General features: G+C 47.4%; 1 protein-coding gene across 6 annotated transcripts in view; it reads right to left on the bottom strand.

Annotated features, from left to right (window-relative positions):
- LOC137420850 (sodium/hydrogen exchanger 1) overlaps positions 1-27,802 on the bottom strand; it is a 124,409-nt gene that overhangs the window by 82,087 nt on the left and 14,520 nt on the right. For all 6 annotated transcript variants that reach the window (XR_013622478.1, XR_013622477.1, XR_010983207.2 and 3 more), the window contains exons 3-4: positions 21,586-21,759; positions 21,026-21,276 (exon numbers count right to left, since the gene is read on the bottom strand). Coding sequence is in view for 3 of the 6 variants with exons in the window: in XM_078772250.1 (XP_078628376.1) it covers positions 21,026-21,276; positions 21,586-21,759 (425 nt within the window). In the remaining 3 variants the exon portion in view is untranslated. The remainder of the gene's footprint in view (positions 1-21,025; positions 21,277-21,585; positions 21,760-27,802) is intronic.

Below are 27,802 nucleotides of genomic sequence, written 5' to 3'. Positions count from 1 at the left end.
AAGAGAGAGAAAGAGTAAGAGAGAGAAAGGGGAGAAGGAGAGAGAGAAAGGGGAGAAGGGAGAGAGAGAAAGAGAAAGGGGAGAAGGGAGAGAGAAAGAGAAAGAGAGAGAGGGAGAGAGAGAAAGAGAGAGAGGAGAGAGGGAGAGAGAGAAAGAGAAAGAGAGAGAGAGAGAAAGGGGGAGAAGGGAGAGAGAGAGAAAGGGGAGAAGGGAGAGAGAGAAAGAGAAAGGGGAGAAGGGAGAGAGAGAAAGAGAAAGAGAGAGAGGGAGAGAGAGAAAGAGAAAGAGAGAGAGAGAAAGGGGAGAAGAGAGAAAGAGAAAGAGAAAGAGAGAGAGGGAGAGAGAGAGAAAGAGAAAGAGAGAGAGAGAAAGGGGAGAAGGGAGAGAGAGAGAAAGGGAGAAGAAGAGAGAGAGAGAAGAGAGAAGAGAGAGAAAGAGAAGAGAGAGAGAAAGAGGAGAAGAGAGAGAAAGAGAAAGAAAGAGAGAAGAGAGAGAAAGAGAGAGAAAGAGAAAGAGAGAGAAAGAGAAAGAGAAAGAGAAAGAGAAAGAGAAAGAGAGAGAGAAAGAGAAAGAGAGAGAAAGAGAAAGAGAAAGAGAAAGAGAAAGAGAGAGAAAGACTTTGACTTTTACATCCTTTTATTACAAAAATATCAAAAAGTATATTTTGTAAAACGTATAAATACAACCATTTCACAAAGCATTTCACAAATCAGAGGTAAAAAAACAAGCAAAACCATTTAAAAGGGAACATTTACATGAAGACCATTAGTACATCAAGAAAGGGAACAGGAAAAAAATAATAAAGTGTTTTGCTCCTCACAAAGAAATCATATCGTGCTTGAGGAGTGATCAATCTGTGATCAGCACACCATTTTGCACAGAGCAAAGTGCATTATTCAATGCCCATATACTTTTGAAGATCAATACTTTATCCATATATGTATAGAAACAAAATTCTGTTTTAATCCGGGCAAAAACAAGTCCTTTAAAACAGGCCGGGAGGTTATCTGTACATCTTGTAGGATTTTCAATTTGCATTTTCCTCGTGCGATATATTGCTTTCTTTGCCATGGCAACGAGAAAGTTCGCTAGGGCCACTTCTATTTGGTGTGTGTTTGAGGCAAAGCAAAAAATGAAAGAATTCAAAGTAAAGTTTAAAGAAAGCTTCATGCACATTTCATGCAGCAAACCAAATAAAGGAATCAAGCGTGCACATTCAACATAACCATGTGACATTGTGACACGGTCTCAAGAGCACCACAGAAGGGACAATGGTCAGATATTTCAGAAGAAAAAACATGCAAGAGCTTATTGGTGGGTAATACCCAATGTGCCAACCTCCACGACAGGTCGGCAGTTTTCTTTGGAATAAGTATGTGATAATAGGCTTTCCAGTTAGGTTGGAAGGGGTATTCTGTAGGCAAGCAATTGTGCCACTTCCTTGACTGCCAAGTTCCTAAGGAGGGCCGGATTGCTTTGACGCAGGCCTGGTATATTGCACGATTTTCCAGACCTGCAGATCCAAAACGTATTTTTGGTAAATATTTTATTATTATACCAGAATTCATTACAGTGGGGGTGACTTCTAAATTTGGGAAACAGAGGCTTGGCTCACAAACAATTGGGCCATCACCAGTGCGAGCAGATTGCTCCCAGTGCACCTTAACTTTGCGGTATACGCTAAGTATTTCGCATAGCACAGCAGATATTATGCGGTTTGACCGCATGCCAACTTTATTTGCAAGTGCTGCAGCACTTAACCATGTCCTTGTCTCAATCATTAGATCAGCAACATGATGGACACCATTCTGAACAAAATAATCAATAAAAGAGCGTTCCGTTCTTATTCTTTTGAAGAGAGAGTTGTAGAAAAGAGGCTCTCTGAAAAACATCTCTTGGGTGTAGGAAACATAATCACGGTCGACCATGAAAACACGCCAAGCATTCAAAATTATATTGTAAAATGGTGGAAGCAAGGACAGATCAATACATTTCATGTTCATTAGGAATAGACCAAATGAATAGTCTAGCATGCCGGCTTGACGGAGGAGGAGGAGAGCAGTGGACCTCCAGGCTAGGTCTGATGGACCATAGAGAAGCCGCCAGATTGAGGCGATGCTAAATGCCATAGCCCTGCATACGATGTCCACAAGACCATGCCCGCCTTCCTCTAAGGGAAGATTCAAGATCTCTGGACGAAGCCAATGTTTTCCACTCCAGAAGAAGTTTATTATTGTCTTCTGTATATTCAGCAGAAAGCGTTCAGGAGGTGGAATGGCTTTGATTCTGTGCCACAGTATAGATGCTGCTAGGTTGTTTATGACCAGGACTCGTCCCCGGTATGAAAGCAAAGCCAGCAAACCTTTCCATTTCCGCAGCTTTTGTTCGAGAGAGTCAGCGAGACCCTCCCAATTTTTCGCTTGTGTTGCTTCATCACCGATGTAAACACCAAGGTACTTCATTCCGTTGAGGGACCAGGTGAGGTGTTTCGGGATGACAGGCATAGGGCGCTGGCATGGGCCCATCCACATCGCCTGGCACTTGTTCCAGTTTACCAAAGCTGAAGAAGCTGAACCATAATAGTCCAAGCAATCCACCAGTTTCTTTATCTCATCACTATTATGTACGATGGCACAAATATCGTCAGCATATGCAGAGACTTTCACAGGCCTTGTGAGCAAATTTTTGCATCCGGTTAAGATGCTGCGGACTTTGATTAAAAGAGGCTCAATGGTTAAAGAGTACAGAATACCAGATAAAGGACATCCCTGACGGATACCCCTTCCAACCTTTACAGGTGAAGTTAGCTCAGAGTTTACTCTGAGTATTGAGGAAATGCCATTATAGAGCAGTTTTACCATGGAAAGAAAAACAGGACCAAGTCCAAAACACTCTAGCACCTTGAAAAGATATACATGACTTACACGGTCAAAAGCCTTCTCTTGGTCAAGCACAATCAAACCAAGATTGTCATTTTTTATTTTACACACATCCCAAAGATCTCTTAATAAAAAAATGTTATCGTGTATCTGTCGGTTAGGGATACAGAAAGACTGATCACTTTGAATCAACGACTCTAGGAGTGGGGCGATTGCAAAGGTGCACTGCAAAGGGGGAGAAAGAGGAGAAAGAGGAGAAAGAGGAGAAAGAGGAGAAAGAGGAGAAAGAGGAGAAAGAGGAGAAAGAGGAGAAAGAGGAGAAAGAGAGAGAGAGAGAGAGAGAGAGAGAGAGAGAGAGAGAGAGAGAGGAGGGTGGGGAACGATGAATGGGAGGGAGAGCGAGGAAGGGGAGGGGGAGGGAGGACAAAGGGAGAGAGGAAGAGGGGAGGAGAGGATGGAAGAGGGGGTGGGGGTGAATGACGCCTTAGCATTTAGACCATTTGGAACCAATTAGAATAACCCTCTAGAACTGCACTTTGGAACCCTAAAGAATTAACCACAGTGGGTAGAAAGGTTCTTCTTCTTCATTTTTTACAAACGGATGGATGGATGGAAGGAAGGGCATATCCAAAATATTGAGGTGGCTTCACCGCTGAAAGTTAAGTGGAAAGTTTTCAGAGTAATTTTAATTACAATGTATAATAACAAATGTCAGTGTGTGTGTGTGTGTGTATGTTCCTAAGTGTGTGTGAAGGTATGTAGGTGTGTGTGTGTGTGTGTGTGTGTGTGTGTGTGTGTGTGTGTGTGTGTGTGTTTCTAAGTGTGTGTGAAGGTATGGAGATGTGAGTGCAGATGTGTAGGTGTGAGTGTGTAGGTGTGTGTAAGTGTGTATAAACGTGTGTGTGCATGTGCGCGTGTGTGCACGTCAGTGTGTGTGCGTGCGTCCGTGTGTGTCTCCGTAACTCCAAAACCACCCGTCGCATCGCTGATAGGGCCAACAAAAAATATGGCCAATGCCCCTCCCTGGGGTCACTGGTAGAACCAGGGAACCACTGGTAGGTGTGGATGACGCACAAAGTATGTATTGGAGAAGAAAGTAAATACCTATTTGGATGGGTCAAACCCCTGCGTGATGAAAGTCACATGATCAGTCACATTTCGTCGAAAAGTGTATGTAGTTTTGGAGAAAAGAGAAAATACCTATTTTTGGGGGGGGTGGGGGGGGGGGTTAAACACCCCCTCCCCCACCCACTCTGTACACCACCATAATAAGTGCAGATTTTGATGTGGCCAATATTCCTTCGTTGGCCACAAGCTTCATATCTGATGCTTATGTTTCATCAAAATCTTTTGTTTTGTTGAAGCGATAATGACTGAAATGTTTACAGACTCACACTCACTGACTCACCGACAGACACTGCTCGACTGCACAAGCTCATCAGACTCAGATCCAGGTGAGCTGAAAATGTTAATACGAATAATATCCCTCCTCCCCAAAAAGGTTTCTCCTCCTCGGACAAATGTCATGTTGTAGTGAATAAATCGCTTATCCTGGCATATCGTGGGCCAAGCCTACCAGAGGTAAAAAATATTATCAACCACAAACACGTATGATTGCCTTTTGAAAGTCACTACCACAGTTTAATACTAAACTGAAATAAATTTTGAGAAATCCCGACCGGTGAGGCAATCGATGCTCATCACGTTGACAACCGGACCTGAGCGTAGATCTACTGTAATCTATATACCCCACAGAGGTTAAGAAGAAGACCCGTCCTACTGCTTCCGTGGGGAGTGGGTATACTAGTAAAGTAAATGCCTAAATACACTTAGCTAAAAGAATCATTAATTTCTTCAGATTTCACTTCAGAGAACAAATTAAAAATCTAAATTTTCAGATTTTACTCCAGATTGACACATAATTGGGTCCACATGCTCCAATCATCAAATCCAAAGACATATTTTGATTATATTGTTACGGAACCGGAGTACGGCACTCCCCTTAGGGGGGGGGGTTAATCCCCCCTTCTATTTTCACTGGCAGTCTCCGGTCCTGACGCTACACAGCTACCTCCGGAAAGGCAGGTGCAAAGCCCCGTTCGTACCGCGGACAGATGTTAATTGCCGAGCGGTTTTAGCAACCGCGGCACGAACTATTAACAAGGACCAGACCCGATTCTCGAACGTTGGCCAAAATCGCGCCACAGGTTTTCAATGGGGAAATCACTAAAACGACCGAATGTGAAGAAGAAGCAGAACAAAGGTGGGAAATACAAATATGATTTATTTACTAATTACTATTTACACAATCAAAGAAACCAAGGAAGAAGGAAGAATAAGAAAATAATTGCAGAAAGAGGGACGGACCAGAAGGACACAGTGCAACGCTAGCTTACCTATGGCAGTCTTACTTACAAACCCAGGACAGAACAAACAAAGACAGACTCACACGAATGGCTGGAAAGGGAGGAAGGTTCAGCTCGGACCAGAGGGATGGCTGGACGGACGAGGCGGGATCACAAGGCGGGGAGGATGCGGGTCCGGTCCGTGTGAACGGCAAGGCTCGAGGTGAGCGGCTGCCGATCCTCCGCAATCTGGGTCGCACGGTCGCGTTGCTTCGCCACAGCGGGTCGAAAACTGCACGTCCAAGCTCAACTTTCAGCTCATCAGCCGAACTCCAACGGCACTGCGGTCCACTGAGCTCTCAGCTCCTCCTCAATTGAACTCCAACTGAACTGCGGTCCACTCAACTCTCAGCTCCTCCTCAACTGAACTGCTCAGTGCGTCCTCCTCACTCATCCCTCCTCTATATCATCTGAGGTGGGGGCGTCCCGCCGCGGGTTTTATGCCACGCCTCACCAAGCCATACCCACCGAGCCTGTGGTTGGTCGTTCGGGGCTCCACCCTTGATGATGAGGTGGGGGCCACGCCTTTCTTCCCCGAACCGACCGCGTGCATAATGGAGGACGAATGCAGTTGGCAATCGCTGACAAAAGGGGAATTGGAAGGGAATCTACCTTATTTGAATTCGGTGCAATGGAGTGTCAATTAATGGAAGACAAAGCCTTAAACTAATACACATAATAAGGAGATAACTACTGAACAGGGAGATCTATGATTTGCTACGTGATGCGATGGAGTAACTACGAGGACGACCTTTTGACCTTTACACACAACACGGAGGGTGATATTTACACAAGCTTCATTACACTTACAACGATAATAAAAAAAACACAACACCATTCTCAAATCCACAACAATATACTTAATTAGTCCATGAGAGTTCATCATGGTTCCACTGCAATTTTGAGCATGTCGAAACAAAGTGGCGGCTTAAGACCCCTGCAATGAGAAAGTGGGATGACCAAGGGCAAGCCTTTTTTGTTTTTTCATTGTGAGTACCAGGTTAATTACCTTCAAAAGGGGTGTTCACAATTACACAAATACATAGTTTTCTTTCATGCACTCCCTTGGACTACCCTTCGTATGCATGCAAAGTTTTGGGCCACCACATTTCATTGATTTGGAGTTATGGAGACACACACACACACACACACACACACACACACACACACACACACACACACACACACACACACACACACACACACACACGCATAGTCACACACACACACACACACACGCATAGTCACACACACACACACACACACACACACACACACACACACACACACACACACACATAGTCACACACACACACACATAGTCACACTCACACATAGTCATAGTCACACTCTCACACACACACACACACACACACACACACACACACACACACACACACACACACACACACACACACACACACACACACACACACACACAGTCTGTCACTCGTGTGCAATAAGTACTTGATGCACACTGTGCGACCAATCTTGCTGCTTCAAAGCTATAGTTTTGTTGTCATAATCAGTGTTATAATTGCAAAGTTGTCAGCCTGTGGCAAACATCTAGAAAGCTGTTGCCGACATTTTTAGTTTCTTTTCATATACTGAGTGACCACAAATAATGTCCTCCATAATAATGATATCCTCTTACTTTTTGCAGGTGTGTGAGTATAGTCAGCAGATTTAGATTGTCATGATAGACCTTTTTTTCAACATGTGGGCAGGATATATTGATATGCAATGGACAACTAAAAAATAAAAATAGTTTTCAGTCGAAATCTAACTGAGAATTCAATCCTTCAAGACAAACCAAGTTCAGGGTTAGATGCTTAAGCCGAGTTGAAGTATACGGTGAAAGACAAGTACATCAACCAAACCTGCCAGAAGCAATAACAGCACAATCTTGAAACTATATGAAAAACTCGACTTCCTCCCCCCCACCCCCACCCCCACATCAAAGCCTATGATCATCAATCAGCACGTACTGCCTGTTTCCAAGCCAGCTTCCCACTTTAATCCATTAAGACAACCAGGATAGAGCCCATTGTGTTCCAAGATAAATACCACATGCACAGCAAGTTGATAAGAGCACTGCTAATACAGCTTCAGTTTAGCAAACATGATCATTGCCATAGAAGGGATTAAAGAATAACTAAATTGGGTAACCTTAACAAACAAATGGTCTCAGGTTTCACTAGTTCATTTATATTCAAATACCGAAAGCATTTGATACCGAGTATCTTGAAACCAGAAAGCACTATGAAAGTTGCAAAAGTTGCGCCAATACGGAGATATTAACCATTGAAGAACACAAGAGTGGAAGGCTAAATGTTTTTCATTTTTCCTGAACAAATGAAAACAAGATAAATACTAGAACTGCAAGCAGTGATGACTGATGATAGGCTTCCAGGCAAAATGGCTGCCATACCACATGACTGATGATGTCATCATTTTCAATAAATTTTCCTCATGGGTAGTCGATTATATCTGTAATTTCTGGTTTGGATCGGTTAAGCAGTCCTGGAGATATCGATTTTCATTCCCCCCCCCCCCCAACCCCCCCCCTTAAATCCAAGATGGCCACTATACCATATGACTGATGTCATGGTTCAGAAACATTTTTCCTCATGGAGAGTTGATCATAGATATGAAATTTCACATTGATCCGTTCAGCAGTTCTGGAGAAAAGGATGTTTAAAGGTTTTCCTTAAATCCAAGATTGCTGCAATATCACGTGACTGATGACGTTTTTTTCCCGCAAACTTTTATCACCATGGCTAGGTGGTCATATTTGTAAAATTTCGTGTTGATCCATTTAGTGGTTCTGGAGAAGAAGATGTTTGAAGTTTATGATGTCACAGGCAATGGCAGCCAATGTAAGTCAAAAATGCAATTCTCGAAATCGTCTCCACAAAATGTTTGAGAATAATAATCCTTACAAGAACAATAGGCTTCCAGTGGGAACCTCACTGGTTTTCGGCACCTCACTGGTTTTCGGCACCTCACTGGAAGTGTAATAATTCCATTGGGATGAATAAACAACCCATTCACCCATTGGGAAGGTCTTTTTTGACCCGACCGATGATGAATCAATAGATTTTCCATTTTTTTCTGCGACACGTTAAAAACACTGAAAATGATTCCTTCTGTACGTATTAGAGTTTACTAGCAGAGTTACCCGGCGTTGCCCGAAAAATAAGTCAGTGTAGTGGTCACCTGTGTGTAGTGGGCTTCTTATAGTCAGAGGAAGCCACGCCCCATGGACACGCCCCTCGTCTAAATCTGATGCGCCCATGTTTTTTGTCGTGAAAAGTTACCCTTGTGGACCTCCCCCCCCTCCCTCTCCAAGTCAATGCCTTAGGCTGTCCATGAGGCACAACCGAACAAACAGACGTTCACAAATAGGGTTATATAGATAAACATAGAGTTGGTTGACAAAATGACAATGGCAGAAGATTAGTGGAATTCTGTTTTCACATAAGAATATTCATAAAAAAACAACACGGACATCACTGAATGCAGATGCATCAAATTTACAACCAAATAAAACTAAACAAGGCAGGAGCATGTGCACAAATGTGAAAGAGATTTGACATTCATAAATTAAAGGCCAAACAAATATGGAATCGATACAATGTGGAAATACAGAACAGATTTGCAGTTCCATAATAAAGAAATGGCATCGACTTTGAAGTGATCGATGAAGCGTGTAGGATAGCAAATGAAATGGACAGTGAAACTGCGAGAAAGGTTCTTGGAAACAGACAAAGTATGTAGGAATAAATAATGGATTCAACTCAAACTTGGAAACACAATACCATGTGATGCAGTCATGTGAAAAAGGACAAGGGAAGGGTTTTTAAAACTCTTGCTTATTGCATTTCCGAGCACGATCTATATTTCCTACGAGTCACAATTTTGTCTGAATATCAACATTCTCCAATGCTGAGAGTGCGAGTGGCAAATGTAATTGGTCTGGTTGTTCATCCATCCTCCTTCTATACACCCTCTTCACTCCCGCAATCCTCCTGACTCAGGTCGTTATCGCAAACCTGCAGCCTCTGTTGTTTTGTCTCTGTCACTGCCACCGTCTCCAGATAAGACCGTAAAGGTAGGCCGGCGTCACACAAGACATCAGAACCTTTACTTTCAATCTCCTTGAAATATTTATCTGCTATTACACCCTCCACCCTCCACCCTTCTCCATGCATTCACACACACCTGAATCCTCCTCCACACATCTAGCTCTGACTTACTATCCCCGGTCACTGGTCCTTGTACCTTGTCGAGATGAAGTAAAATTGTGTAATATTTTGTAGTCCTCCACTTGCATAAGGGTTCCGTTGCTGGGAACTTCGGTCGATTTTTGCGCAAGTCGAATTTCATTCAGTAAAATGTTTGAAAAAAAATTGGATTAGATAATTAATTTAATATTGACATGCACGGTACTAATTCATACTAGGGGGGCGGGGGGAGGCCGAAAGGGAGAGGAGGGAGGTCGAAGGACGGGCCTACTCCCCAGAAAGTAATGCGTGTAGAAACTCTGAAGAAAAAGAAAAGGGCATAGAAAGACAGATTTGAAGCTTTGCCGCTTGAGAGGGTTACAGACTCTGTTGGGAGCTCAATCAATTATTATTACTAGGGCATGCCCGTACTATATCTATATCTAAAATTATATCCCCCCCCGCCCCCTCTATTTACATGAAATGGTTTGGTCCAAAGCGAACGGCTTGCGAGTGGTGACAATCCCCCCCCTCTATTTACATGCAATGGTTTGGTCCAAAGCGAACGGCTTCCGGAGTTTGGTAAAGAAATCGCCATCGCGTGCACAAACGCGCAGGAAAGCGAATGAATCGCAAATTCGTTTTTATTAGTTGTAAAACATAGTTTAACGCCAACATAGTTTGCAAACGTGAAATAAATGAATACGCTCTCAAATGTGCCATCCGAGGCAGAGTGTGTCCTCCACGTTCGGCACACGCGATCGTTCGCTGCTCTCTGATTGGTTGAATCGTTTTTTGGACATAGCTCGGTAAGTAATTGTCCGATTAATATGAAACCTTGAAAAGGCACATCCTCGGGTCCCCAGCAATATACCTGGCAAGTTAAAAGTATATCGGACCCGTGGTTGTCGAGAAACAGCGGTCACAGACAAACGTACAGACAGAGATTACTGGAATTATAGATAGATTATTCGCAGGAATGCGAGTCTCATCTAGTCCTTCTCTTCTCTTGTCCCTCTCTCTTTGTGTCCTTCTCTCTGTCATTTATTTTGCTTCACTCCCTCAAGTTCCTTATTTCACTCTCCTTCACGCTATACCAATTAATTCCTCGTAACACATTCATCTTCATCATTCATTCTTTCCTGAATCTTCCGTTCCATCCTTCCACTTTCTTCCTTATTTATTTTCCTTCCATCCTTGCACACCTTCGCTTTTGCATTCCCACGTCCGATAGCTCCGTTGCTGGATCCTTTGCCTCATCTACAGTGTCTAGGTGCCCTGCCAGGATACACATTAAATACGTGCTGCGAGTGCCATCACTGCCCCATGGGGAAACACCAGTGTCGAAGCTGTGAGATGAGCAGGAGGGGAGAGAGCGCGGAGGGTCCGGGTTTCAGTCAAGACGTGGGAGCCAGAAGGTGTGCTGGGCGTCCGTCCTGTTCCCTGCACATGTGACAATAAGTGCCAATCTGGGTTGGATGTAAAGCAATGTATCGACGTAAAGAATTGACGAATCCCGAATATTTACTTCAACGGGCACTTACGTAAAGTCCAGTTTATGTATGTTTGTAAGGCTTATGTAACTTGCATATACAGCTAAACTGGAGTTTTTTGGAAGTGCCAAGAAGACAATTTGTGTGCTGCAATGTTGAAGTATATAATTCAATTTAAATAAAACAAAGATCTTATAGGTTGTAGAAAACAAAAACAAACCTTCAGAAGAAGATGCACCTTTACACCACCTTATTACCTTCGCAAAAGCGGAAGGTTATGTTTTGATCGCTGTGTATTTATTTGTATGTCTGTGTGTGTGTGTGTATGTTATTCGCATAACTCAAAAAGTATTCAACCGAATTGCATGAAATTTGGTGGGATGATTGGTTATTATACGGGACACATTTGATTAGATTTTGGGAGCAATCGGGTCAAAGGTCAAGGTCAAGGTCACGAAAAGGTCAAAACTGTTCACTGTTCTGTTCCCTACACTCCCATGCCAAGTACAGAACAGTAGCTGCGGCGAAGGTATGCGCTCTACCGAGTGCCCGTTCTAGTTGAACACGTTAAATTAGTTGTTCGTGTCTGTTTTTGTCCTTTATGACGTCCTTGAAAACAACAGCGAGTTTCCTGTTTGGAATCCTACTAATCATTTGCAAATGGTCACTGGCTTTAACACCAATACAATTATTACGGACCCTAGGTATCAAAAAACTACATCATCGAAGAAACAAAGTTTCAAATGGAGCACCTCATTGCAATTGGAGCATTTAAATTGGATCAGATGTGGCAATAAATGTGAATCGTTGCTCCCAGCATGCCAGCTCGATGACAGACGCCATTTGCATTTTTGTCCTTCCATCCTTACCCCATTTAGAATTCTGTGTAGGCACAGACAACATGCCAGTGATTTTCAATTTTCTTTGACTGCCAGAGAGGCAGACATATTAAAACAATTACCTGACTCCTTTGTGCACATGCTCACTTGGGATGAGATTCCGTACATTTTGCTAAATTCAAAGCCAAAGTACTGTCATTGCTCTCGGTTAACACCGGGAGAGTCACGGAAGGCAATCGAGCGTTAATCCGAGGCGTTCAGTTCAAATGCGGATTTTTATACACGGGGGAAGAAAGGGAAGGGAAAACCGAAGGGTCTTACCTGTCGCAATCGCCGGCAGTTCCCAAACCTGCGAAAAATAAACTCAAACAAAACAGGTTTAAATGTACAAAAAGAAACAGGTTTATTAAAACGGATGCCGGTACAAAGAAAACGCGACGATAAACTAAGTTTCTAAACGGGACGTCCCCCACACCAGATTTGAACACAGACGAAAGGAAGATTAACCTGGAAAATAATGGGGTGTGTGCACTTAGCTCCGATCACTGGTGGAATCTCGTCAGGGTCGGCAAAAGCCGTCCGGGGTGCTGGCGACGTTGCGCGCAAAGCACGAGCTTTGGCGGGAACCAGGCCTCGTTGCGCCCTTTCGCGCTGCAGCGCTCCTACACTCGTCCACATGCCACCTCTCCCATCAACTGCAGCTCTCAATCCCAGACACCAGGCGAACAGAGTAACGAGGAGATGATGCCGGCACACAACCGCTTGCACCGAGGTCCAGGAAATCAAGACAGGAGAGTAGAATCGTCAGCGCACAGCCGTCCACCATCACCCAGAACACGAGCAAGCCAAAAGGATCAGGAGAGCAAGAAGGCACGAGAACAAGAAGGGCCAAGAACAAGAGGGAGAAGAGGAAGAACCTTGGCCAGACACGGTTTTTACTTCACACCTCTGACGTCATTGGCACTTCTCTTCCAATCAGCACAGTCCAACACCACAGGCTCAGTTCTCCACCACTCGAACTCAGTACCGGCTCTGATGTCAGAGGTCGTACTTTGCCAATCAGCAAGTCCTTTCTTACCCCGGTCTCCCTGTTGGTCAACTCCCGCCCATCCACTGTCCTTCTGGGCGTGGCTCTCGACCTGCCTTTACCGATGTTGCCCTGCCAGTCGGGATTGTCAGCCCTAGTGCTTGATGCCTGCCTTCCGGTTGGTTTTTATTGTTAGTTAGTGCAATTTAATGGGCACTTCCTGCGCTATGTGTCTAATGCGCTGCCATAAGGGACAAAGGATAGATCACAGAGGTTTGACGAACAAGGTGTAATTTACCCTTATTCCCTAAGCTAGTTAACATGCCCCATTCCTCGTAATAGGGACAGATATACACTTATCCGACATCCGGGCTAAACAAGTACTTATTACATCAAGGTTCTTCTTCTTCACAACAATCGGAGCAGGCTACCTATACAAATCTACCTGGTCTAAAGTCATCACTACCCCCACCGACATAACAGTACTATTAAACTGCAGGTTAATGATCTGATTCGTGTTCTACAGCATTCAAAATATAACATTCAAATTAAATTAAGTTATTCCTCGATCCACACCCGGTTTAGAATAGGTACACCGTTTCCCTGCGCATCGTAAGAGGCGACTAAGGGTTGGCGTCAGGAAGGGCATCCGGCCATAAAAACATTGCCTCAAAAAGGGAACCACGATTGTCATGGGGCCCGCAAGGCTAACCCCCACTCTAGTGGGGAAAATGGCCTTAAAACGATCATTCATTCATTCATTCCTCGATCATAAACTGGCATCTGAACTTTATTCAGATATTGACATCTGAAATTTGATATCTGAATATTGACATCTGAAATTTTACATCTGAAAGACAAAGGGAACCAAATGCTTAACTGTGCTTTTCGCTTTTGACGTGCGGGGCAACTATAAAATTTAATTTCACATGACTCCGTCAATGGATATGCCTCCACCCATGTTAGATGTCAACCTACCGTTATGTTTGATCTCAATGAAACATGAAAGGCCTCATAATCCAAGAGAGAAAACATAAACCAAGAGAGAAAACATTAGATGTTTCAACAACATTATTTTCAAATGGCATATGACCTTTGACCTATTGAACCCAAAATTGAATCAGTTCATCTTTGCATCATCTTCTTCTTTCGTATATCATCAGATGGCCAGCTCAGTGTCGTGCAGCCATGCCCTCGTCTCTGGTCCTACGTCGAAGAGGCCGGCTTCTGAAGGTGGTCTGTATAGGGGGCAGGTGGTAATTATGTGTTTGGCAGTCTGCTCAGGCTCGCCGCACTCGCACGCGGCACTGTCTGCCAGGCCCCACATCTTCAGCGATGATTTGAAGCGGCCGAACCCCGTACGTAGACGGTTCAGCAAGGTCCATTGCAGGCGTGGTAGGTCTTCTCCTGCGACACCACCTCCTGGGTCCCAGATGTAGTGGTGGATGCGGGTGGGCCCGGCCGTTTCCCACACCTGCTTCTAAGATGCCGCCAGCCATGCGCTTCTAGACAGGTCCTCAGGGATAGAACTGAGCATCTCTTGTGCCGCCTTGTTGTAGGGATGGCGCTTGGAGGCGCCACTATCGTTGTGGTGTTGTGCAGGATGTGCCAGTTGTGTTTCTGGGCATTCCTTGCCAGGGCGAGGGTGGTAGCCTCCCGTCGGAGGCCGGCCGGGGCGATTCCCGCTAGGACTGGCAGGTGGAATGCCGGGGTGGGCTTCAAGCAACCAGCTACAATGCGGAGGGCGTTATTAATGGCAACATCAACCTTTCTCACGTGTGGGCTTCTGCTCCAGGCTGGGGCGCAGTATTCGGCTGCAGAGAAGACCAGGGCTTGCGTGGATATTCGAAGGGTCTTGGCGGAGGCTCCCCAGGTCGTACCAGCGAGACGTCGGATAAGCGAGACCCTTGATGTCACCTTGGCCTTAACTTCTTCTAGGTGTTGCTTGAAGGACAGTATCCGATCTAGGCGTACACCGAGGTACTTTGGGGGCTTGCTGGAAGCTTTGGGGCTCCATCTTTGTTTGCATCATAGTACATACTTGCACTAAGTTTCATCAAAATCCCTTCAACGGTTCACAAGTTATCCTGGCAAGGAAAATCTGCTATGCATGCACAGATGGACACACAGCGGGACGGACAACCAATAAACATAACGACTACGGCGCCTTCGACTGCGAAGGCATAACACTTTGCAAAAAAAAAAAAACAGTCCAAAAAAGGTAATTGCAGAAAAAACCAATAATAATAATAATAATAATAATTCATTTATTTTGTATAGCGCTTTTCCAGAAGCCCAAAGGCGCTTTGACAGAGTGGCAAACATAATGCATAACAATACATGAAAACAACAATTGCAAAAAGACAAGAATCAATAGGGAAATATTTAAAGCAAAAGGAGGGAGAAGGAGAAGAGATAGTCAGGGGTTAAATGCTGTGGGTTGAATGTTGAATGCAGTGTTGAACAGGTGGGTCTTTAGTGATGTTTTGAATGTGGTGAGTGAGGAGGAGTCTCTGATGGTGTGAGGTAGTGAGTTCCAGAGGGTGGGAGCAGCGATGGAGAAGGCCCTGTCCCCCCAGGATCTGAATTTGGTCTGGATGGAGGGGGTCAGGAGGTTGGTACCAGCAGAGCGGAGGTTGCGGGTGGGAGTGTGTCTGGAGAGGAGGTCAGCCAGGTAGGATGGGGCCAGGTTATGGAGGGCTTTGTATGTCAAGAGGAGGATTTTGTACTGGATTCTCTGGGGGATGGGGAGCCAGTGAAGCTTGTAAAGGACGGGGGTGATGTGGTCACGGGTCCGGGAATGGGTGAGTAGACGGGCAGCGGAGTTCTGAATGTATTGGAGTTTATTGGTGATTTTTGAGGGTGAACCATAGAGGAGGCTATTGCAGTAGTCCAGACGGGAGGTGATGAAGGCGTGGATGAGGGTTTCTGCAGCCGTGGAGGAGAGGGATGAGCGGAGACGGGCAATGTTTTTCAGGTGAAAGAAGGCTGACTTTGTGATCTGTTTAGTGTATTTGTCGAAGGAAAGGGTTTGGTCAAAGATGACGCCAAGATTCCGGATGTGAGGGGAGGTGGATACTGGGATACCGTCGATGTTGAGGGCAAAGTTATGGGTGGATTTTGTGAGCGTTTTTGGGCCAATGATGATTATTTCAGATTTATCACAGTTAAGCTTGAGGAAGTTGATTTGAAGCCAGGATTTTATTTCAGTGATGCAGTTTGTCAGGATAGAGTGGGTGTCGGTGGAGACGGACTTGGTGGAGATGAAAAGCTGGATGTCATCGGCGAAGCAGTGGAATTGGAGACCATGACGGCGGATTAAGTGACCGAGCGGGGACAGGTAAAGGATGAAGAGGAGGGGGCCAAGAACTGAACCTTGGGGGACACCTTGGGGGAGGGGAGCAGTGGGGGATTTGCAGTTATTGATGGAGATGAACTGGCATCTGTCAGAGAGGTATGATTTAATCCAACAGAGGGCAGTGCCGGTAACGTTAAAGGTGGATTCAAGTCGGGTGAGGAGGATAGTGTGATCGATGGTGTCAAAGGCAGCGCTGAGGTCGAGGAGGACGAGAATGTTGAGGTTGCCAGCGTCAGAGGAGAGGAGAAGGTCGTTGGTGATTTTGAGGAGAGCAGTTTCAGTACTGTGGTTGGACCGGAATCCGGATTGGAATGTTTCATACAGGTTATTGGCAGAGAGATGATGTTTGAGTTGAGTGGCTACAGCGTGTTCCAAAACTTTTGACAGAAAGGGTAGGTTGGAGATGGGTCTGAAGTTGTTTAGGGTGTCAGGGTTTAGACCAGGTTTTTTTAGAATGGGGGTAACAGCAGCAATTTTGAGGGAAGGTGGGACGATGCCTGTAGACAGGGAGGAGTTTATTGTTGCAATGATAAGTGGAGAGAGAGCAGGGAGGGAGGCTTTGACAAAGCTGGAGGGGATGGGGTCAAGAGTGCAGGTGGCAGTTTTCATTCCTATGAGGAGTTCAGAGAGGTCAGTAGGGGAGATTGGGGAGAACCGAGACAGGGGATGGCAGGACAAGGGGGGGGCAGGTGGTTGGAGGGGGAGCGGGTGCGGCGGTGGTCAAGCTGTTGTAGATGTTGTCAATTTTGCGTTGGAAGAAAGAGAGGAAGGAGATGCAGTTGTGCACTGTGAATGACTGGGTGGTGGTGTTCAGGGGGCGGAGGAGTTTGTTTATTGTCGAGAAGAGTGCTTTTGGGTTTCCGGAGCCAGAGTGGATAATTTGAGAGTAGTAGGCAGAGCGGGCGCGGGAGAGGGCATCTTTGTAGTGTTGTAGGTGGTCCTTGTAGGCTTGGGAGTGAACTGTGAGACCCGTTTTATTGCGGAGTCTTTCAAGTTGGCGAGCACGAGTTTTCATCAGGTGGAGTTCAGGGGTAAACCAGGGAGCAGAATGGGTGAAAGAAACTGTTTTGGTTTTTACAGGCGCAAGCTGGTCAAGGCAGGAGGAGAGAGTGTGGTTGTAGTAGTCAGTGAGGTCGGAAGGGGTGTGGAGGTCAATGAAGGGAGAAGTGGACATTTTTTCAGAGAGGGTGGATGAGAATGAGGTAGGTGAAAGAGCGTTTAGCTTACGGAAGTTGATTGTGCGATAATGCCTTGGTGTTGGGGCGGGGATGTTGATGGTCAGAGTGATGGCTAAGTGGTCAGAGAGGGTGAGGTCGGAGCCATAGAGATGGTGCAAATTTAATCCAGTGGAGCAGACAAGATCCAAAATGTGACCACGGATATGGGTAGGAAAGTCGACATGTTGAGTGAGGTTAAAGCAGGTGAGTAAATCAGTGAAGTCAGTGGTTATTGTGGAGTCAGTGGAGTCCATGTGGATATTGAAATCACCAAGGAGGAGGATTGAGGGGGAGAGGGAACATAGCTGGGTCAGAAAGTAGGAGAAGTCAGACAGGAATGATGGGTGTGGTTTGGGAGGGCGGTAGACGACAGCCATGACTGACTGCGTGCGACCAGAGAGTTTTAAAGCCAGGTGTTCAAATGTTCAAATACAGATAAAAATAAACTAGAGAAGAGTTCTGCGAGAAAGGATAAGTGGAACTGCATTGAGGAATCAGCGCAAGAGGGACAAACAACTTCGGAGAGAGGCGATATGGCAATGGTGCATACAATAAATTGGACAGTTGACGTCAGATGTTCAAGAATGAGAAAGATAAATAAGGACACAAGGCCACATCAGAGAAACAGATGGAAAGTTAGGCTGAACATTAAGGAGGTACTTACCAGAGGGATGGTGAGAGAACAAACACTAAGGTACTGTACGATAAACATTTAGCGATTTGCAACACGTGCATCAACTTTACCCATGTGAACAACCTCTGAACAAATGTGCTATAGTCAGTGAGGCGGCAGCCCTCTGTAGGTCATTCATCAATGTTCATCCTCACGGTATAACCACACAACACTCACAACAGTCACAGTATTCCAGCAAGCTGACTGCAGGTTAGCGGTCTCTTGGAATGCAAGTACAATTATACCTGGTGATGAGGCACCATTTGCACATCATACATTAAACAATGAAGCACTTACATTCGTTCAAAGCTTAATATCAAGCATTCTTTCAAAAAATGTTAAGTTGGAATATTCTGAGGTTAATTGTTTTGGTCATTTTGATAAATAAATAAAAAACTAGAGCTTCCAGGGAAGCAGAACTCAACTGAACTGACTGGACAACTTTAAAGTAGGTCAGTTGTCTGTACTAGATTTGACTTAAGATAGCAACCTACGTTGTGTGGTAAGAGTCTCACACACCAAGTTTGATCAAAATCCATAAATATTTGTGGACGTTAAAGTCTTAACGTCGTTTCGGAGCTGAAAACAATATGGCGGCCTATGGCGGCCATTTTGTGACGGATCGGGTTGGAATGCAATAGCAACCTACCTTGTGTGGTAATGGCAACCCTAACAGGCAATGTGTGGCAACCCTAACAGGGTTGGTGGCAGGAAGGGCATCCGGCCATAAAACATTGCTTCAAAAAGGCGACCATGGTGCCCGAAAAAAGCCAACCCCTGCTCTGCAGGGAAAAAGGCCTCTAAAGGTGGTTCTTGTGTGGTAATGGTTAAACATTCTAAGTTTGATCAAAACCTGTTAATATTTGTGGACACTAGAGTGTTAACGTCGTTTTCATGACCAAAAACAAAATGGTCGCCTAAGTCCGCCATTTTTCAGCGGATCGGGCTGAAATGTAATACTAACCTGGTCCTTGGGGTAAGGATGCTGCATGTCAACTTTGATCAGAATCGGTTGATATTTGTGGACACTGGAGTGTTAACGTCAAAAAGGTAACGGACGACAGACGACGGCGACGACAGACCACGGATGCCGGAGGGTTCAGTATGTGATGAACTCAACTGGACGGTAGTCCAGTTGAGTTAAAAACGTTAAATATCAAGTATGCTCATGAATCATCACCATATCGCCCACTTCCACACTCACCTGCTCAGATAAATGCATTTTTAGCAAAGGTTTCATTTTTCGCATCTAAAATTGTGTAATGAGAGGTGATAATTTGACACTTGTTAAATTTGTCGCCTCCGTGGATGTTGCAAATTCGCAAATGTGTCCGGGCGAGCACGTACTCAGAAATTCATGAAGCACACGTTTTCAAATAGCTCAATGCCACGTTTTAATAATAGAAATTCGTGTTTAATAGTTTCCACTTTTTGTTGATTAGGTACATTATATTTACATTAACTTTATTGTATATTTATGTTCGATTCGTAAGGATATTATAATTAATACCTCTTTTTTTTCATAGTGGTTAACTTATGCAACTCCAAAAAGCTCTCCATTCATTTCTACTTTGGTGTCGACGAAGCTACGCCATAAAGTCTGTGCAGGTTGTCTACACCAAATCCCATACATTCCGGCAACATGCTCCACCTGACACCCACCCTTACATTTTGGCTATCCCAAAAACAAATACACAACCAATCATTTAACATTCCGGGGAAGGCCCACATCTGGACAGCCTCGGCAGATAATTTACTGCTTGATGAACCTCATTCCCCATTGCTTATTCAAAAAGCAAGCCTGGTGTTGGTTTAACGTTTAGGGTGCTGGCCTGGGATCATAGGATGCCGAGTTTGGATCCCGGTCGATCGTAGAATTAACTCCAGGGTGGTTGACTCAGCCTGTCATCCTTCCGAAGTCGGCAAAGTGAGTACCAGCTCGCTGGTAATTGGGGCACTGCATCAACGGCACAAATGTGCTTCCAGAGAAATGATGCAACCAGCAGCCACAGGCTGCATGCGAAACAAAAACATTTTAAAAGCTTGTGCGACCCAAAATTGAGTGCTATTGAAGGCACCGTAGTCTATTATGAACTTCAATACAGAAATATGGACGATTACAGAATAAAACTAGAACGCCACTCGGTAGAGCGCATACCTCTGCCAGGGTGAACAGTTTATGTTTTGTATCCCACTGATAGGCCGGATCTAATCGGCTTGTTCTTGTCACCTAACCAACTCGTCCACCTAGTTTTGTCACAACTCCTCCATAACTTTTTAAATATCATGTTTTATATCGCTTTTCACCCAATCTCTCAATGGTGAAGAATCACTTAGAAATTAAACAATTTTCGTATCCGAATCCATATTGAGATCTTCACCGAAATCGAATCGATTAGTCCTTGTCACATACACTACATCTCTGCCAAATTTCGTCCGAATCCGTCCACAACTTTTTGAGATATCTTGTTCACAGACAAACAAACAGACAGGGGGTGAAAACATAACCTCGAGGCATCCACTTTTGGTGGTGTAGGTAATAAGTAAATAATCAAAGATGAAGATAGCATCCACTATAAATGGACAAGGTGTGTGTGTGTGTGTGTGTGTGTGTGTGTGTGTGTGTGTGTGTGTGTGTGTGTGTGTGTGTGTGTGTGTGTGTGTGTGTGTGTGTATAACATCAACAACAATAACAACTAACGTATAACCCCCTCGGTCACCCATCCTGGCCGAAGCACATCTGGGCTTGGTGAAAGGCAAGCAAATGCTCAAGCAGTACAGCAAGTAGGTACGGCACAAGGCTATGAAGACCAATGAAAATTTGGGCCCACTCGTTGAACAATTTTTTTTTTTTTAATAATAATAAAAAAAACTTTTAAAGTAGTTAAGCAGAAAAGGCTGTACTTACGCCATTATCCCAGAGAGATGGAGCATTTCTGTGATTAGATAAGCGAGGTAACAGGTGAGCAGGATGAGGATAGGCTCCAATGCTGGAACTGGATATGTGAACCTGGTGGTAAATGAAGCAAGCAAGCCAGCACAGATTCCAAACGCAATTCCACCCAGGCAGACAACGAAGAAGCGGACGACCCCCAACAGCACGGAAGAGGCAGGCACAGAAGGAAGATCGGCCAGCACAGACAGCAGCTGGTACAACACCTTGAAACAACAACGGTAAATGGTTACTTCAAAGTAAATACCCACTGGCCACTACCTTTTACTTCTTTACTGTTTTCAAAGCCAACACGACTATTGTTCGAGGGTAAATCACCCCCAAGACCTCCAAACCTCTATTCCTACTCCCAAAGTCTCCTGAGTTACTCTGATCGATAGCAGAAAAATAAGGTATATACTCAATATTAGTAGAATGTAAAGAAGCCAAAGAAAGAAAGAAAGAAAGAAGAAAAATAAAAAAGAAAGAAGAGAACTGGCATAGTTGAGGGAATGCTGGCAAAACTTATACTTCACCACAGTGACAGCGTCGTTTAGCAATGACTCTCCGGCAACAAGAACTTCGAGCTGCTCATTGACTCCAACCTCTTGGAAGACAGCAAGGACAGCAACAGGATCAACAGCAGAAATGACAGAACCAAAGAGCAGAGCCTCTCCAACAGGAAGACCTGTCAAACCGAATGCCGGAATCTACAGAAGGGCGGTGGGGAAGAGGGTGGAGGACAGAAAGAACACACCGCTTCGTTAACACATTTTGAACTACAGAATTCATAGAACACCTTACCCTGCTCAGTCTTGAGAAAAAAAAGGGCAAGGGCAGGGTCTACGAGCAGCAAACTTGATTGGTCGAGATGATGTAAAATACTGTAATATTTTGTCCAAGTACTGCTAACGAACGCGATTTGTGTTCTACAATGTTCAAATGTACAATTTAATTGAAATTACAGATTTTGAAGGTCGTAGAAAAATAATTCAGAATTATACCGCTGTTGATGCAGCGTCTTCTACACCACCGTATTTAACACATATTAGTTATTTATGCCTGCTTGTGACCTTTATGAGGTCCCTAAAAACAGTAACATTCCTATTTGGAATGGTTTTCAATTATCTATGACTGCCAGACAGGCAGACAGAGTAAAATGTCATCTCGCTCCTCTCTACGAATGCACAATCAGGACAAATTCAGAGCCAAAGTACTGCTAAACTACAGGTTCATTTTCCGACTCATGTTCTCATTTGAGTTCAGAATACAACATTAAATTTAAATGAAGTTGTTCCTCGATCATAAATTGACTTTTGTGGATAGACAGACAGACAAAAGTGAACCAATTGGTTAACCCCGCTTTTCACATCACACACGTGGGTTAACTAGTTTTATGCAGTTACAGGCATAACCATCAATTGCAGAATCATTTTACGATACAATTTAATGCAAGATGCCTTTGGGTGTAAATAACTTGCATTGTAACACCTTACACATCGACACATCAATCCACACTTTCATCAGGCCAAGATAGCGAGCAATTTACATCTTACAATGCTCGTCAGTAAGGTGCACACTTCAAACAAAAATAAAATTTCACTTTAGTAACTAGCTCTATATACAAGCTTTAATGATACACCGTCACTTAAGGCTTCCCTACTATTTTGGAAGATTATAGACTTGGCTTTTCCTTGATTTGTGTTTTCTCGACAAAATGCAAGGCTCAATCAAAATGAAATTGTATCATTAGAAAGATAAATTGCAGAGTGCTAATGTGTGTAAAGACAAACATTTCCCTCTCCAATAACGTAGGTGTTTTTATTTTTAAGGTGATTCAAAAGTAGACAACACCCATATGAGCAGCCAGGTACCTCATTGTAATAAATGGAAATTATTTGATCCTTCACTTGCATTGGTATAATGTGCAGGTTTGGTCCACACTGAACAGTGTTGTTATACATTTATTGGCACACAAAATTAATCGGCTTCTTTAAATTAGAAAAAAATGTTGACAGCTCAGTTAATAATAATGTGCTGCTGCTGATGGTTTCATACTTCACAAGCATTCACATTTATACTGAAATAACTTCTTATGCTGATGAAAACAAGACGTTATGGAAACTAAAGGAAGGATTGCGATGTTTGCCAAAGACTGATAAGAAAATGAGGGCACAACTAAACAGGGGGCTATGAGACTTTGCTAATGCTAGTGTTGGTCTGTGTCAGCAGATGATTCGAATGATGGGTTTTATCAACTGTAAGTGGACAATGGTATGCTAACTGCCATGGGAAGCAAAGGACAGCCGATTGTTGCTGTGGACACATTAATACCACTAAACCATCGAATAAAGACTTTCCCACAAATAATTGAGGAACTGTGTGTACTTCAATGCCATGTAATGGTCTAATTATATGCAGTTAGACCATAAAGAGCTGACAGTACAGCTTAGAAGTTTATGCACTCGCCTCTGAGCTGTCTAGCCTGGTTTCGAATCTCAGCCCGGCTATGAACCATCATCCTGGAGTTTCGCATGCAGGATGTGGCATCGGTGCATGCGCCGTCTTTCGGAAGGATGTTAAGCCGGAAAACCCATATGCCAGCCCTGGTCGTTGTTGGACACTAAAGATCCCACGGTGTATTTTGTGAAGAGAATAGGTGAGTCGAGTCATCACCGGCACTCTGAGAAAATCCCAAATTCCTGCCCTGATTGACTGCTGCGACGGCAACAGCAAATTCCCCACCCCAAGTCTTGTCAGGAGACGCTCTGTGGAGTATGGTGCATTGATGATGATGATGACACTGTAGCGGTCCCCGCTGAATGTACACAATCGCCTTGCACCTGCCAGGACGCGGCCAGGGCGCGATCGCCATGCCGGGCTCGTCCGGACGGGCCCAGACGCGCCTCTCCTGGGCATGCCCGGACTCGCTGTTCCCGGGCACGCCCGAACCTCCCGGGCACGCCCGGTCCCGTCTTTCCCGGGCATGCCCGCTCTCGCCTTTCCAGGGCTCGCCCAGAGCGCCCGGGCATGCCCAGCCTCGACTTGCCAGGCCGCGTCCAGGACGCCCGGGCATGTCCAGACTCGCCTTTCCAGGGCTCACCCAGAGCGTCCGGGCATGCCCGCTCTCGCCTTTCCAGGGCTCGCCCAGAGCGCTCGGGCACGCCCAGCCTCGACTTGCCAGGCCGCGTCCAGGACGCCCGGGCATGTCCAGACTCGCCTTTCCAGGACTCGCCCTTGACACCCGGGCATGCCCGGTCTCGGTTTTCCCGGGCAAACGCACGGGCATAAATGTGTATATATATTGCTGCCCGATAAACGGGCTTTTCAGAATACCTGAGCTGTTTTGTTTCAATAAAGCAACTCGGACGAATTCCGTCTTTGGTCGCGTCAATTCTTTCGACTCGCGTTGGAGCGCAGCTCCTTCACTGGTGACCTACCGACATGGACACGGCAGTGACTCTTAAACTGCCTACCTTCTGGGAGGCTCACGCGGCTGTTTGGTTCGCCCAGGCGGACTCCCAGTTCGCCCTGCGAGGCATCACCGCGGACGACACCCGCTTCCACCACGTCGTGGCAGCACTCGGTTCCGCTACCGCGGCCCGCGCCCTGAGCCTCCTCGAGCACCCGCCGGCTGCCGACAAGTATGACGCGCTGAAGACGCTCCTCCTCGACGCTTTCGCCCTCTCACCGGTGGCACGCGCACGGCGCCTGCTCGACCTGCCCGAGCTCGGCGACACGCGCCCGTCCGAGCGCATGGACTATATGCTCTCGTTGCTCGGTGAGCACTCTCCGGATTTTCTGTTCCGCGAGCTGTTCCTTCGCCAGCTGCCTCACCCGGTACGCCTCGCCCTGGCTGGCACGTCGATCTCCGATCCCCATGCCCTCGCCAGGGAAGCCGATAAGATCTCCTCGGCGGACCAACACATCGGCGCGGCTACCTGGAGCCTGCCGCCGTCTGAGGCGACGCCCACGACGCCCGAGCGCCCTGCGCGGTTGGAGGCCGAACTGCCTGTGCGACTGGCGGCCGCCACGCCGCGCCGACCGCTTCCGACACGACGGCCGGGGCCTCCACCTGACCAGGCGTGGTGTTATTACCACGCCAGGTTTGGACACAAGGCTCGGCCGTGCCGACCCCCGTGCAGTTTCGGCAAGTCGGGAAACGGCCGGGCCGGCGTTCATTCCCAGCCATGAGCGCCGGCCACTCGGGCAACTTGCTTTTTATTCAGGACAAAGCGTCCGGGCGGCGTTTCCTTTGTGACACCGGCGCCCAACTGAGCGTCATACCCGCCTCCGAGCAGGACAGGCGGGACGCCGTTTGCGGCCCCTCTTTGGTCGCCGCTAATGGCTCGGCCATACGCACTTTCGGCCCGCGCGACGTCACCCTCTGCTTCGGCAGCCAGCGCTTTCAGTGGACCTTTGTGACCGCCTGCGTCCCCATGGCTTTGCTGGGCGCCGACTTCCTCTGCGCGCACGGGCTGTTGGTCGACGTCAAACGTCGTCGCCTTGTCAACGCCGAGACCTTCAGCTCCCTGGCGTGCACGATGAGCAGCTCCGCGCCGACCGAACTGGCGTGCGCCCTCCCGACGGCGAACGAGTTCACTCGCCTGCTCGCGGAATTCCCGGCCCTCAGGCGGCCGACGTTTTCGGCCGTCGCAGTGCGGCATGGGATCGAGCACCACATACCCACTACGGGCCCGCCGGTCTACGCCAGGGCCCGCCGCCTCGACCCGGCCAAGCTCGCCGTGGCAAAGGCCAGGTTCGACGCGTTGGAGCACCTCGGCATCGTGCGGCGCTCCAATAGCGCGTGGGCCTCACCACTGCACATCGTGCCAAAGCCGGGGGGCGGATGGCGCCCGTGTGGCGACTACCGCCGCCTCAACGACGCTACCACCCCCGACAGGTACCCGATCCCGCACATCCAGGACTTTTCCACCCGTTTGGCGGGACGGGTCATATTTTCCAAAATTGACCTGATACGGGATACCACCAGGTACCTGTCCGGGCGGCCGACGTCCCGAAGACGGCCGTTATCACGCCGTTCGGCCTGTTCGAATTTTTGAGCATGCCGTTTGGCCTCAAGAACGCGGCCCAGGCATTCCAGCGCTTAATGGACGGCGTGCTGCGCGACCTGCCATTTCTTTTCGTCTATCTGGACGACATCCTCGTCGCCAGCACGTCCCGCGCCGAGCACCTCCTCCACCTCCGAACACTGTTCGGTCGCCTCAGCGAGCACGGCTTAATTGTCAACCCGGCCAAATGCCACTTCGGCACGACGACCGTTGACTTTTTGGGCCACCGCATCACCAAGACCGGGGCCGTGCCGCTGCCGACCAAGGTCGAGGCCATCACCACGTTCCCGTGTCCCCATTCCATCAAGGCCCTACAAGAGTTCCTCGGCATGGTGAATTTTTATCACCGATTCGTGCCCCGCGCTGCTCAGCTCATGCGGCCCCTTTACGAGGCCCTCCGGGGCAAGCCGGCCAAGCATGACGTCGTTTGGTCCACGGCCATGGACGCGGCCTTCGCGAGCGCAAAACGGGCCCTCGCCGACGCAACGCTGCTGGCTCACCCGGTGCTCAACGCGCCCATCGCCCTCACTACGGACGCCTCCAACTACGCGGTGGGCGCCGTCCATGAACAATGGGTGGACGGGGTTTGGCAGCCATTCGCTTTTTTCAGCCGGCAGCTCCGGCCGAACGAGTTAAAATACAGCACGTTCGACCGCGAGCTGCTCGGTCTATTCCTGGCCGTTCGCCATTTCCGACACCTCCTGGAGGGCCGCCCGTTCACGGCTTTCGTCGACCACAAGCCATTGGTCTACGCAATGGCCAAAGTCACGTTGCCGTGGTCGGCCCGCCAGCAGCGCCACCTCTCCGCCGTGTCGGAATTCACCACGGACATCCGGCACGTCGCCGGCAAAGACAACGCCGTGGCCGACTGTCTTTCTCGGGCCAGCGCGAATGCGGTCCACCTCGGCGTGGACTTCACGCTCATGGCGGCCGACCAGACCACCGACACCTCGGTGCAGGCCCTCCGGGCGGCGGACACGGGCCTCCGCCTGGCCGACATCCCCTTCGCGGGCACCGTCCTGCTCTGCGACGTCTCCCAGGGCCAGCCTCGCCACATCGTGCCCGTTTCCTGGCAGCGCCACATCTTCGCCTCCATCCACGGCCTTTCTCACCCGGGCCGGAAAGCTTCTCAAAAGCTGGTGTCGGCGCGTTTCGTCTGGCACGGCCTTCGACGGAACGTCCGCGACTGGGCCAACGCCTGCACGGCCTGCCAGCGGGCCAAGGTCCACCGCCACACCCAGGCCCCGCTAGCACCTTTCACCGTGCCTGCACGGCATTTTGACCACATCCACGTGGACCTGGTGGGTCCCCTGCCCCCATCGCGGGGGTTCACCCACCTGCTCACCATGGTGGACAGGACCACCAGGTGGCCGGAGGCCGTGCCCCTCACCTCCACCACCACCGCCGACGTGGCGCAGGTGTTCATCGCCACCTGGGTCGCGCGCTTCGGCGCACCGGCGGACATCTCGTCCGACCGCGGCCCACAGTTCACGTCCGAACTTTGGGGCGCGGTCGCCCGCTCGTTGGGGGTCACGCTGCACCGCACCACGGCCTACCACCCCCAAGCCAACGGGTTGTGCGAGCGGTTTCACCGCTCCATGAAGGCCACCCTCATGGCCGGCCTTCAGGACGACGGTTGGACCGACCGGCTGCCGTGGGTCCTTTTGGGCCTCCGCACGGC

The sequence above is a fragment of the Myxine glutinosa genome, chromosome 2 (assembly GCF_964187855.1).
Source record: "Myxine glutinosa chromosome 2, kmMyxGlut1.1, whole genome shotgun sequence".
Lineage (NCBI taxonomy): Eukaryota > Metazoa > Chordata > Myxini > Myxiniformes > Myxinidae > Myxine > Myxine glutinosa.
The sequence above is the reverse complement of the archived record's forward strand: the minus strand, read 5'-3'. Positions and strand labels throughout refer to the sequence as shown.